The 14694-nt window shown below is 35.7% G+C and overlaps 1 protein-coding gene across 1 annotated transcript in view; it reads left to right on the top strand.

Annotated features, from left to right (window-relative positions):
• Positions 1–13308, top strand: part of LOC140447363 (WD repeat-containing protein 44) — a 32940-nt gene extending 19632 nt beyond the window's left edge. Inside the window, exons 5-10 of the mRNA XM_072539974.1 lie at positions 904–1292; positions 3214–3751; positions 5411–5599; positions 5674–6072; positions 6533–7114; positions 12988–13308. Coding sequence (XP_072396075.1) covers positions 904–1292; positions 3214–3751; positions 5411–5599; positions 5674–6072; positions 6533–7114; positions 12988–13131 — 2241 coding nt within the window. The 3' untranslated portion in view covers positions 13132–13308. The remainder of the gene's footprint in view (positions 1–903; positions 1293–3213; positions 3752–5410; positions 5600–5673; positions 6073–6532; positions 7115–12987) is intronic.
• Positions 13309–14694: the final 1386 nt, after the last annotated feature.

Here is a 14694-nt window from a genome sequence, read left to right as displayed (position 1 = left end):
AATCATAATTAATTAATGTTACGTTTAAATACAATTTCATCTAAATATTAATATTTAAAATCCAAAAATACTTTCAATGTAACCTATTTCTACTTTTATATAAACTGGATGTTCCTTCCACTCATTGTTCAAAACAATACCAACTCCATTTGTACAATGACTTCGGATTACTGTATAGTAACTTGCATCTATCTTCAAGATCTCTTGATTACCTTTCCAACTCTTTTTTTACCTATCATACTTCGAATGTTGAGAGTTGCAATCCTCAGGACTAACTTCTTTGGCCCCTTCCGTCCTCTAAGGGGTAGCCCTAGCTAACTTTTAACGCAGGAATTAGAAGAGCAACTGCGCGTAGCTATGGGGAACAACCTAGCCCCTAAAATGTTTTCTGTATTCCTTTTTTCCATGGTTTTAGCAATGTTTTTTGACTGCCGGATGCCCTTCATGATGCAAACATTCCATCTTTATCCGGGCTTGGGACCGTCACTGGTAGCTACTGAGTTACTCAATTAACCCAGTTACTACCAGAAGCGGTTACTTTGAATACAGTATACCGGTTTAAATATACTATACCACATGTAACAATGACCAAAACAAGAACATTGCAGCTAGATGTAGTTTTTGACGATTAGTTTACAAACTCTCAAAATATATAAGATATTTATATATTTACTAGTGTGGGGCTGTTCCACTCATTGGAATATACTAGATAATTAAATCTAATGAATCTGGAAAGAGTAGCATCAGTATTTATTGTATTCTTTGTAGTTAATTGCTTCTTTTATTTTTAATTAAGCTTAGTTTTTACACGATCGATGTTTTGTGTGTTAGTTTTTTTATTTTATGCTTCTTATACACAACGGTTCACCACTCGATTCTACTCACGGGTGATTTTTATTTTAGAAATCCACTTCTAGCACTAATTTCGAGTCCTCTGAACTTCCTAGTCCCGCTACCACTATAGAATCACTAACTAGAGAGTTTGAACATTCTTTAGACAGATTGCCTTCGATAAAGTCAACCAAATCTGATAAGATTTTGGGAAGTGAGTCGCAGAGCTCCACCTTACGGTCCGGCCATTCTTTAGACATCAAACAAGCTTTGAAAGGGCAGTTCGTGGTGAAGCCACAGGATAATGAGAGTCTAAGGGCTCGACAGAATTCCAAGGAAGACGTAGATACTGACAGTCAGGATAAGTTGACCGTTTCCACGGAAAAGACGAATGTTAATAGCAGTCCGAGGGGGTCTGGAAATCGTAGTAGTGTTGGACATTATAGCTTAGGACCTCATAGGTAAGTTTTTACTGAATTAATCTTAGAAGCCAGTTTTGTTTTTTTTACTATTTATTAGTTTATGTATGATTCTTCATCTATGTGGCATATCTGTTGAGGTTGGCGACTATTAGGCCAAATTCATTTCTATCCTGGGGAGCATTTATTATTCAGGACATTCATTCGTGTCTGTAGATGTTCTTTCAATTCATCTAGTCTCACGGTGTCGTCTGCGCATCTTAATTTATCGTTCACAATTCCGTTAATTTTGGTATCTTAGATTACAGATCTACAGAAGATACAGGTTCTAATTTTAGTGTCTTTCATACCTATACTTAAAATCCACAAGGAAAATTAAATCCCTGTAGTTGACTGTATACCATGAATCACAAAAGTTTTATTAAAAAATACTTTATGAAAGATATAATTAAAAATCCCTTTCGGCCTACATCACAGAACGTTTTCGGACTAAAAAATCCATCATCAGTGTAATATTACCAGGTATACATGAGTCAAACCGCAAATATCTGGGTAAAAACCCTTAGAAAGTTACAAAATTGTTGTGTGTTACATTATTGCTAAATATATTTTGTGATATTAACGTATTTAAATAAGTTATTTTTAACAATAATGTAACACACAACAATTTTGTAACTTTTTAGGGGTTTTTACTCAGATATTTACCGTTTGACTCATGTATACCTGTAATATCACACTGATAAGACTTTTTAGTCTGAAAACGTTCTGTGATCGTCCGATACTTTTTCTGCCGATTGGTGACTTATCTCTTGGTATTTTGATGACACCGGTCTCCTCCATTCTCCTTATGTGGTTATTCCATTCTTTTTTTCTATTTTGTGTCCATTCATTTATACGCTGTACGTTACATTTTCTTCTAATGTCTTCACTTCTCTTTCGGTCTCTCAGCGTATTTCCTGTAATTCTTCTCAGTGCTCTCATCTTTGCAATTTCCAGTAGCCTTTGCGTTGTGGCTGTGTAGGGTCTTATTTCTGAGGCATGTCATTATTGGTCTTACACTGGTTTTATAAATTCTTGATTTGATCTCAGTATTAATGTGTCTGTTTCGCCATATAGTGTTATTAAGACATCCTGCCAGTCTATTTGCTTTTTGTACTTGATCTCTCACTTCTTTGTCCAAGTCTCTATAGCTAGACAGTGTAATTCCCAGGTATTTTATTTCCATTACTTGTTCAATACTGATGCCAACAATTTCTATTTTACATCTGGTTGGTTCTTTGCTGACTACTATTGTTTTAGCTTTCTGAGATGAGATTGTCATATTAAATTCTTTTGCTCTTATGGTAAATCTGTGGACCAGTCTTTGCAGACTATCTTTATCTTGGGCTATTAATATTGCATCTGCTTAACAGAGTATTTTGATTTCTTTGTTTCCCATTCTGTATCCTCTTCCTTTGTTAACGGTTTTGATGATTTCATCCGTGATCAAATTGGAGAGCTGGGGCTCAATGAATCCCCTTTTCTTATTCCGCTGCCTATTTCTATAGGTTCTGTAAGTTGTCTATTATACTCTAGTGATTTCTCAGTAATTTGCTGTATAACGAATGTTGCATCTGTAAGATTTATTCTAATAAATATTATATTCTATGTAAATTCTTAGTCATAAGTTTTAATTTGCCCAGACGATAACCCTGTAAGCTCTGTGCAAAGCCGAGTTTAATTCTATGTGTGCTCTTATGTTGCCATAAGAGCACAATTAAGAACGTGTGAAGAGATTTCGTCTAACAAGTTATTTCTTCACCCTATCGATTAATTAATTATCACCACGATTAACCAGCGACCAATCATTTTTAGTCAATAATTTAAACATAACAGTGGAAGATATTTTCTTGTGAATATACGTATTTTTTGCTTTTAGCTCACAATTCATGTATTGTATGCATATATGTCTATTTCTTTTTAGGGGAACACATCAAAACGATAGTAAACATTCATCCAAAGAACGGCGAAAGTCGGCCGGTGACGAAAACTTCCTTAAAAACCTAACCACACACGTCCGCACACACACAGACTCCGGCAAACAACTATCGGACTTAGAAATCCTAGAACAAGTGACAGTACTAAATCTAGACACCGGAGAGAGAGTTCCGCTAAGCGTTGCCGAAGACAAACTGCCACAATGCATCAACCCTTTATCTTTGCATATAATGCGCATAACATCAGAGTACGTGAGCAGTTCCAGCATGGAGAAAGAAAAAGAGTCTGACGAAGAAAGTGTGGGTAAGAAGTCTGAAATACCTGTAGTAGGAGAACATGATGTGGAAGTTGGAGGAATACGGCAAAAGACGGCCAAATTTAAACGCTTCCTAGGGTCTACGGTGAAAAAAACTATGCACAAGGCGAAATCAATTGCGCAGGAAGTGTCACATGCTCGTCATAAAGAGGACGCTATCGATATAGTTGATAATGTTCATCCCGGAGAACAAACATGTAAATTAAAGGTAAGCGTCACTTCTAAAGCTCATATTTGTTTTCTATATAGACGTGATTATTATAATCTTGATATTGCCTTAAAAGATCCTAAACTTTCGTGTAACATTCTGTTTGGATTTGAGTTTATTTCTTCCAGTATATTTTAGTTAAAAGCACTGATTGTTGTTGCACCGTATTTCAAATTTTATCTATTGCCTTCGAAGGCGTAAAATACGTAATATACTTACCTAATACTATACATAATATAAATAATATACATAATATAATATACATACCTACATACACACTTATAAAACTAAAATGACGTTTAACAAACAGCATTTTATTTAATTTAATTTATTTTATTTATAAAATAAGTAATATAAGTAAAATAAATAAAATAAATTAAATAAATAAAATAAATTAAATAAAATAAATAAAATAAATCAAATAAATCAAATCAAATAAATAAATAAATAAAATAAATAAAATAAATAAAATAAATAAAATAAATAAAATAAATAAAATAAATAAAATAAATAAAATAAATAAAATAAATAAAATAAATAAAATAAATAAAATAAATAAATTAAATAAATTAAATAAAATAAATAAAATAAATAAAATAAAGAAAATAAAGAAAATAAAGAAAATAAATAAAATAAATGAAATAAATCAAATAAATCAAATAAATTAAAAAAATCAAATAAATAAATAAAATAAATAAAATAAATAAAATAAATAAAATAAATAAAATAAAGAAAATAAATAAAATAAATAAAATAAATAAAATAAATGAAATAAATCAAATAAATCAAATAAATAAATAAAATAAATAAAATAAATAAAATAAATAAAATAAATAAAATAAATAAAATAAATAAAATAAATAAAATAAATAAAATAAATAAAATATATAAAATATATAAAATAAATAAAGTATATAAAATATATAAAATAAATAAATTAAATAAAATAAATAAAATAAATAAAATAAATAAAATAAATAAAATAAATAAAATAAATAAAATAAATAAAATAAATAAAATAAATAAAATAAAATAAATAAAATAAATAAAATAAATAAAATAAAATAAATAAAATAAATAAAATAAATAAAATAAATAAAATAAATAAAATAAATAAAATAAAATAAATAAAATAAATGAAATAAATAAAATAAATAAAATTAAATTAAATTAAATTAAATTAAATGAAATAAAAATAAAATAAAATCGAATGGAATCTAATAAAATAAATTGAAATAAAAACCATCGCTTCGTGCGTAGACGATAAGAAAGTTATGCTTCCTCTTCTCGATCACTTCCGGAGTGCCACATCCCGTTTTTTTGTATTTTTTAAATCCATTACAATGAAACATAATGATAATCAAAATGAAGTAATTAAACGTAAATAAAAGATCATAATAAATTCTATATTATATTTAACAAATTTTGAAAATTACTGAAATCAATTTTTTTTTAAATTAAGATTTTTTGAGTTATAATGTACTTAAATATATGGTGTTCAAAAAAAGTTTAAAAATTGAGTAATAAGCCGACATACAATTATCATTTCATTTAACCCACATATAGTAATAACGCGCTATAAGAAGTATTCACTTCTGTAGGCACTCAAGTGCCACGCGCCGTTTTTTATTTAATTTATTACGCATTTCGTTTTTTCAGGCTGCCAATTCACACAAAGGTCCATATGAGTTTGAAAAAGTTGAACACGTTCAAGAATTAAACGACGATCAGCACGAGGGGCCTATTTGGTGCATGAAGTTTTCTTGTTGCGGAAGGTTGCTGGCGACCGCTGGACAAGACAAAATCCTTAGGATATGGGTAGTTCGGGATGCCTATCCGTTCTTCCAGGTAAATAATAACAATCCCTGAATATACCCCTATTTCTTTTCTGAGTATAAATGTTTTTATAAATGTTTTTGTAGGACATGAGGACGAAGTATAATGCTGAAAAAGTTTCTCCAACACCATCACAAGAGTCTCTAGTATCTCATCACTCTGCCGAAATATCCAATTACGCAGCTTACGAAGGAATGACACCGGAAGAAGCCGCAAAATTGACATTCATGCCAAAACCGTTCTGCACCTATACCGGCCACACTTCCGATCTTTTGGACGTCTCTTGGTCTAAAAATTACTTCATACTCTCTTCTTCCATGGATAAGACTGTACGACTTTGGCACATTTCTAGGAAAGAATGCTTATGTTGTTTCCAGCATATCGATTTTGTGACTGCGATAGTGTTTCATCCTAGAGACGATAGATATTTCCTCAGCGGATCGTTGGATGGGAAGTTGAGGTTGTGGAACATTCCAGATAAAAAGGTAAATAGCCACTAAATTTACAAACTCACTTAGAAATATTTCCTATATTTCAAGATCTCAAGAGCATGCATTTGCGTTAATATGGTCATGATTCATTGTTTTTCGGGTTTTAGATCGTGGTGGTTGGAATTATTTTGTTCCTAACTTTCTTGGCATTTCAAAGGCTATGCAACAAAGGTCGCAATTGTCTTCTGCGAAATGGGGAAGACTGTTACGACCGTTGTTTCATCGCCTTTGATAATATCTATCGGGAGTCGCAAATGAAATGTCGGGACGAAATGATTCCAGTCTACGGCCAGTACTATCGCCAAAAACAATATATCATTACAAAACATCGGTTGTGAAAATCTACACTCCTTTATTTAGAAAACCACACACTCCGTGTGGTTAGTTTATATGCACGTCACATTTTCCCACGTAACTTGTCTTCGTTGAAATAATGTAATAACGCATGTTTTAGGTGGCTGTGTGGAACGAAGTAGAAGGTAACCCGAAACTTATAACAGCAGCGAACTTCTGTCAGAACGGAAAATTCGCTGTCGTTGGCACTTACGACGGTCGCTGCATATTCTACATAACCGATCAACTGAAGTACCACACGCAGATTCACGTCCGTTCCTCTAGAGGCCGAAATGCTGTTGGTCGAAAGATTAGCGGAATCGAACCGATGCCGGGAGAAGACAAAATCCTAGTAACGTCGAACGACAGTAGAATTAGACTGTATGACCTTAGAGACCTCAACGTTTCTTGCAAATACAAGGGCTACGTTAACATGAGCAGTCAGATCAAAGCTAGCTTCAGCCACGACGGGAAATATATCGTGAGTGGATCTGAAAATAGGGATATTTATATTTGGAAGACCAATCACGATTACTCCAAGTTTTCGTCGGTTAGGCGAGACAGAAACGATTTTTGGGAGGCAATTAAAGCTCATAACGCCACGGTGACTTGCGCTATCTTTGCTCCAAATCCAGAGGCGATCATCAAGATGATGGAGGAAAACCAAAGAAGGGTAATCGAGGAGGAAGAGGGTGAAAATAAGGTATGACAAAGAAAATATTTATTCTCAACTATTTTTTTTTCTTCCTTGGAAGCTTTTTTCTAGACCGATCATTTTGCAGCCAATTGGTTAGTGTATATCTTCCATTAACTATTTTATCAGTCTTTGGGACTTATGCAAATCTGTTATATCATACGTCCATGGTTATATCTAATCTATCTGAGTTCCCCAGCTTTCTGGGGCATCGCTTAGGATGCATCCACCAGGCACTAGGCAGGTCTTACATTTTCAAATTGGGGAGCGCAGTATTCACAGCGGATATCTGGTGATATGCAGATTGAGCTTGGTGTAGTTTAGCATGTATTCTCTCTCTCTCTCTCTCTCTCTCTCTCTCTCTCTCTCTCTCTCTCTTTCCCTCTGTACTATCTACTCTCTATTTAGTGAAACCTGAGTTTTTACCTTGTTTAAGCTTTGTGCTTCTTCAAGGATGGAGGTTTATATATTTATTATTTGGTGCAATATGCATGTTTGGTTCAGTGTGTAGACTAAGACCGAGTGAACTATAACTATAACCGCCTTATGGAGCCGTGTGGACCAAGCCCGCTACTAAGCACAAGTTCCTTGGAAAACGGTTCCTTTCAGATTGTTGGCCATTATTTGTTTGTTTGGAAAACCCATGGGGGATAGCTGTGGCTGTGTCCTCACCTAGGATCAGGTATCGTTGTGCAATGAAATTGGGAAACCCCAGAAAACCACTCTCCCCTTGTCCTTGTGATATTTAATTCGACTCTTAAGGAGTGTGTGTGGTGCTCACTGTGTACTGTTTTGGTGTTGTGTTTAGGTGTATGATTGTATTATGTTGGTTGTGCGTTGTGGATTTTATATGTTTATGAACTCTATATGTTTTGAGTGTGAGCGTATAGGTAAAGTGTAATGTGTATTAATGATAGGTATGTGTGTGTGGGTTTGATGTGTGTATTCGGTGTGCATGAGAATGTATTTATGTATGGAGGTGGGTGAAGGTTTGGTTTATACGCTTATTAAAGCAGGAGGTGGTTATGGCATATCCGTATAGTGAATTGGATATTTGGTTAAGGTATCGGATGGTTACGCTTCTCTTTTCAGGGAAGATGTTGAATAGGTTCATGGATATGAAGTGTATTAGGGATTTCATATCGGAGGAAAGGTCGTATGAAGGGATTTGTTTCGATGTGTATACTGGTTGGGTTTGATCGTAGTTATTGGGATGTGTGTTGCGGTGTGAACACCTTGGTGAAAAGGCGGGGAGGGGACCGTTGCAGTTCGGGCATTTGGGTTCAGATATTGTGGGACAAGCAGTAGACCTGTGCTCTAGTCCACAGAATGGACAATGTCCGCTTTTGCAACATTTCGATCGAATCGGGACGGAGTTGCTAGATTTTGGGATCTCTCAATTTAGCCGTTCTCCCTCGATCTTAATACCGCTCGAAAGTGCTTTGATGAATTTGGGTTCAGAGTTCGTGAAAACTCTGATATAGGAGGTAGGTTGGTTTGTGGAACGGGCTATTATACGTAATACTTTTGTTGTCATCTCGAGTGGCTCTGCGGAGTTTTGCCGTGATGTCGTGGATGTGTAGGAGCTTAGTAGTTCGCAGGGAGGCTGCCTTTTGGGAGGGGAGGACTTTAATTAAGTCCAAATTAGGGAAGAGGTTGTTTTCTTTGATGAGACGATAGAAGGGTCTCTGCTGGCAGATATCTGAGGAGATATGCTCGATTCTGTAACTAAGGGTGGGTGGTGGTTGTTGTGTGGGGTTTGGGATTGGGAGAATGTTATTTGTTGTGGTGTAGAGGGTGGTTGTGCGTGTGTATGTATGGGTGATGGTGTTGGTGGAGTGTGTGTTGGCAAAATTGTGTCTTGTGTGCGTGTGTGGGTGTGATCGGGAGGGTTGAGGGATGACGGATCGTGATATGGAGTGTCTGCTTTGGTTGTGGACGGGGTAGGGTGGTATTGCTCTGTGTGTGTTTGTGTTATTTTTGTGTTTTCTTTGGTGTTGTGAGTATTCTTGGTGTGATTTTGTTTGTGTCTATGTATTCTGAGGGTTTTTGCTTGGATATGAATATGTGACTGTGGTCTGTGGTGACTCGCAGACCCTTCTCCCACTCTTTTATGTTGGGAAGAGGGCCCGTTGTGTATAGGATGGCCTGGTTTTCGGATGCTTCCGTTTCCAGGTCGAAAGGGATATCTCCGAGGAGATTGTAGTTTTTGAGGGTTTTGAGAAGCTTTCTTTGGCTAGAAAACTTCCTGGGGATTAGTGTAATGTAGTATTTGTGTGTGTGTTGGTTTGGGTGTGGTTGGTTTAGGTTGGGGTAAAGGAGAGGGTGGTGGTATGGGCAGGGGTGGTAAGGGTGGAGGTGGGGTGGGGGGTGGAGATGGGTTAGGAGGTGGTATGTATCCGGGATAAGCAGACATGAAGGCGCTACGGATGTAATTTTTAATGGCTTCAGGTAAGGGTGTTGATTTGTTTGTTTTTTTTTTGTTTATGTTGTGCACTATTAATGTGAGGTGATCGCTGGCCGCCTCAGGACTTTGGTGGCAGATCTCTTCCAGAACCTGCTTCGATTCCTGTGGCGACTTTGGTTCGTGTCCATCTATGGTGATAGACACGTCTGATATGTGTTATGAGGTTGAGTGTGTGTCTGAATCGGTGTACCAATCTGTGTCTGGTGTTTTTGGTGGTTTGGGTGGATCTTTTTGGTTTTTTTATCGTGTTCGTGGCATGATGTGTTGTGTGTGTATGTGTTTGTGAGTGTAATAGAAATGTATTATGTATATGTGTGAATTGATGAATTGTATATTTATGTAGAATTGTGTTGTTGTGTAAATAGTAAGTGTGTGTAATGTGTGGAAGTGAATTGTGTATGTGTATGAATTTATGTAAATTGTATATGTGTAGTAACATGTAGGTGCGGTGATTAATATATATATATATATATATATATATATATATATATATATATATATATATATATATATATATATATATATATATGGAATGTGTAGATGTGTGTATATTGTGAGGTATGGTCGAGTTTGGGTGTGTGTGTGTGTGTGTGTACGTGTTGACTTTACGTGGGTTGAGTGTGCACTTGCGTATTTCGGTAGGGCTCTACGACGATGAGCTCCAGTACGGCACCAATGTCAATATTTCCTTGCCCCCTTATTTTTCAATAACTGGTTTCAAGGATTTATCGACCGGCTGGCGCCACGCCTGTTCGATTTTGATGCTAGATTGCCAGTTTTGGTACCTTACATGCACTATTGTATACCTCCACGTGCCAATTTTGCACTTATTGTTTGTTTGTGGTGGTCCAAACGTCCAGAAGGCGTCCCGTTGGCACCGTGGATCCGTTCGCGGGTTCACTACGATTTCGCGACCGTTGGCACACGCGATTGCGTTTTTCGCGACTCTTTTCGCGATTTGGACCTTTGTTTGTGGTTTTCTGGAACTTCACTGGTGTGCGTTCACGTTGCGAGATTACGCGCGACTGTGACAAGAGGGTTATGCCGCGATAATTTTCGCATTTTAGTTTATCCCCTTTGTTATAGATTGGGCATATAATCCCGGTTTTCCAGTCGCTAGGGATCTTTTCCTCATTGCAAATCTTGTTCATAAGCGTATGCATTTGTCTTACTAGGTGTTCGCCACCTATTTATTATAGATCAGAGGGGACGTTGTCAATACCTGGAGCCTTGTTATTCTTCTGTGCTAGTATTACTTGTCTTACCTCTTTCATTGTCGGGGGTTCTATATTTTCTGTGTCTCATTCAATGTGATACATATCTATATGCCCTTCATTTTCTTGCGTCCCTAGGAGAGTTTGGAAATAGGTTTTGCAGACTGATTTTATTTCTTTTGGATCACTCGTTATTTGCCCTTCTTGATTTCTGTATAGATTTGTTCGGGTCTGTATCCTTCTTTTAAATTGCGTAGATATCTATACGCTTCCCTTATATCGTTGCTTTGTAGATTTTCTTCCATTTTCTGTATATTACCGTTCTCGTATTTTCTTTTCTCTGTTCGGCATATTTTATCGGCCCTCCGTCTTGCATCATCGTAGCTTGCTCTTCTTTCTCTGGTTCTTTTTTCCATATATTTCTCGTATTCTTCATTTGTTTTCTGTATGGCCTTTTTACACACGTTATTGAACCATTCTCTTTTTGCATGTTTCTTTTTTTTTGCCTTTGGTCTTTCTTACTGCGTCAATTACTTTTTCTTCTAGTTACTTCTATTTACTATTTCTTCCCAATGTTCTTCGGTACCTAGACGTCTGTATTTGTCAGTGTTTGTGTTATTTCTGTCTCATAGATCTGTTGTTTGTTCCTAGCTGTCCCTCCTATTTCTTTGAATTCTGCATGTGTATTTTATCTGCACTAGGAGATAGTCAGATCCGCAGCATGCTCCTCTTCGGGTCTTTACATCTTGTATGCTTGTTGCGGTCCTTTTGTCTATCAAGACATGATCAATTTGGTTGGAGATTGTTCAACCAGGCATAATCCATGTCGCTTTGTGTATGCCACGGTGTGGGACAGAAGTCGAGCTGATTATCATGTTTTTTCTACTGGCAAAGTTGATAAGTAATTCTCCATTTTCATTGGTGTTTTGATGAAGTGAATGTTTACCAATGGTTCCTAAGAAAAGTTCTTCTTTACCTATTTGAACCTTCATATCTCCTATTACGATCTTAATTTTTATTTTTCGGTGAGCTGTCGTATACTTCCTCTAGGTGTTCGTAAAAATCTTTTTTGCCATGATACGTTTTTCTGGTGGGCAATGTATGTTAATGATTGAGAGGTTAAAGAATTTTGCTGTTATTCTTAGTTTACATATTCTTTCATTCACAGATTTAAAATCTATTATGGCATGTTTCATCTTATTGTCAACTATAAAGGCTATTCCAAACTCTTTTTCTCCGCTATCTTTTCCCCGCAATCTTTTCCGCTCTATAATATTGTATGCGTTTTTGTGTCTTTATTCCTTGCCCTAGGCGTTTAGTTTCTTGTATTGCTTCTAGTTCTACATTTTCTGTGCTCGTTAAGTAGTGACGTTTGTGCTCCTGTTTTACTCAATGTCAGGACGTTCCAGGTACCGAGTCCGTAGTCCATATTTCTTTGCTTAAGTATTCGTCGATAAGACCGATCTATACGAGGTTTATTTGAAGGTTTCGTTGTTTTGTACTTTTTACGGTAACGGCTTACCGGCCCAATGCCTAACACCCAACCTGGAGGACCAGAATTTTCTGTCAGGGTTTATTTCCTTAGCCGATGTTCCAGTTTTTAGGCACCAGAAACTCGCCTTTCAACCTCTCCCGTCTGCTACACAGCGCACAATCATTGTACTACATGCACCAAGTGGCTACGCGACAAAAGCCTTCGGGGACGTGAGAGTAGGATTTGTTGGCAGAAGCTGAGTTAATTCGCTGTTGGTACATTTTTCGGAATATTCAAAGTATCTTATTTTGGCCTGAAGATATTTCTTTCAAGTAAAGTGTTGGTTAGGAGGCCAGGGTGTTTTGTGTCCGTTGACATGCACACCCTATGTTATGTTCTCATGACAGGCTGAGATGTGAGATGTCATTCTTTTAACTTGCTTAGAATGAAGAGGGTAGTTTTGGGTTGTGCCACAGTGCCAGATTGTTTTGTTCAGCCCAATTTTCTTCAAGACTTCCCTCCATTTTGGTCAGTTGATGCATAGCCCCAATGGATGTTATGGCTATTGAGATTCCCCGGTCCTATGCGTGTGATAAATAGTTGATAAAATTGAGTAAATTGATTATATTCTTAATTTAGAATTTTTTTTCTTAGAACTTAGTTTGATTTAAAAAAATTTTGTGCTATGAAATTTTCATAAGATGAGTAATAAAATTGTTTATTTTAGATCGAGGACCCTGTCGTTGAACAGCACACCAAAGGATGCGGGGGTTACGTTCTAATCTCAGCCGACTTCAACGGATGCATCAAAGTATTCGTGAACAAAATGAAGCCTAAACACAGCTCGCTGCCGGTATCCGCAATGGCGTAATCCAACTACTACCAAATTATTTTCATGAATACTTAAAAGCAGCAGATTGACGTATTTTAGACATAAATCAAAAAGACAAGTATATTAAGAGAAAGAGAAAGTTGATCTTGTTGCTGTTTGGATTCGTGAAGAGTCTTTATTTTACTCTGTGGCCATAATATACTTTTTATTCCTTTATTGTGTATATATTTAATTGTTATTGTTTATACAAATGACAGTAATTGATTTTTAAAGCTTCTTCTCTTTGCAGTGCAGAACATAGTCGAGAGATCTCAAAATTTACCTTAATGCTTTAGTTCAGGGAGAATTTAGTTTATTCAAATATTGTTGAATTATTTTTATTTTCAAAAAATGTATCTACTCTATTATAATAGGGTGTCGCAGGTACAAAACAATAAACTCGTTTTCTACAGTATAATAAACAGTTATAGAACGGGGATAAGAAAGAAAGATACAAAGATAATAAATAATAACTGGAGGACATTAGGTAAGAAGGATAATAAATCCACTTAGAATATCTAATATCAATGTATTAGAATGTATAGAAAATTAGTGCTAATAATAAAAAAATACGGGTAGGAAATGAAACGAAATACGCACACGAGAAAATATTATTCATATGAAATTTAACAATATACAAGTGATCAATTTAATTATTAATATGTCAGGAAAATATCTGTCAGTGGACTCAACATAAAACAATGGAAGCAAAATAATATTGACTTCTCCTGGATTCTATGTGAAGCGCATTTAATTAAGCCAGTTTAATCTTAATTTTATTTAGAGAAGATTTATTTAGGATTTAAAGAGGTTCTGAAACTGTTTTCTTATGGCATATTCAAGTTTGATTGATTATCTAGGCTTTCACTAAGGCATAGCCTTGGTTTCCTTTCGAATACTCCATCTCCAACTCCTTCATCGGTGTTAGAGGCGTCTGTATACCTGCATTGATCTGCCATTATAAGATTTGTTTTATTCGACTCCTATTCCTCTATAGGAGACGTTAAGTATGACCTCTATGTGGAGGTGGTTGAGGTAGTTGACATCGCTCCTGTTATAATAAATGTCCTTTAGAAATTATATTTAGGTTGCATTGCATCTGGTACCATTTCAAACTCGAGGCGATTTTTAATTATCTTTCCAGATTTGACACCTTTATCATTTTGCCATGATTCCTTGTGTCTTATCCTCGTTCTGTATGTTCCTACCTTCGCCTCTTTCTCAATCCATATATATATATATATATATATATATATATATATATATATATATATATATAATGGAGGTAGGTCAAGTATGACCTTCATGGAAGTGGTTGAGGTAGTCGACATCGCTCCTGTTATGATTAAGCATGCTGGTCGTTCAAGCTTCTATTTGGTGGTCTTTTGTTGGCAGTTAGATCACCATTTGGGTTTCATACCCCATGCTTTCTCACATAACCTTCGACATTTCCAAAGATAAAGCTTCGCTGGATATTCTTTCCAGATAGGCTTTACATGTATGCCGCTTATCTAGTTTTGCTCCTAGGTATTTGACCTCATTATCCTCCGACAGTTTTGCCAT

Source organism: Diabrotica undecimpunctata, chromosome 1, assembly GCF_040954645.1.
Source record: "Diabrotica undecimpunctata isolate CICGRU chromosome 1, icDiaUnde3, whole genome shotgun sequence".
Classification (NCBI taxonomy): Eukaryota; Metazoa; Arthropoda; class Insecta; order Coleoptera; family Chrysomelidae; genus Diabrotica; species Diabrotica undecimpunctata.
The sequence above is the reverse complement of the archived record's forward strand: the minus strand, read 5'-3'. Positions and strand labels throughout refer to the sequence as shown.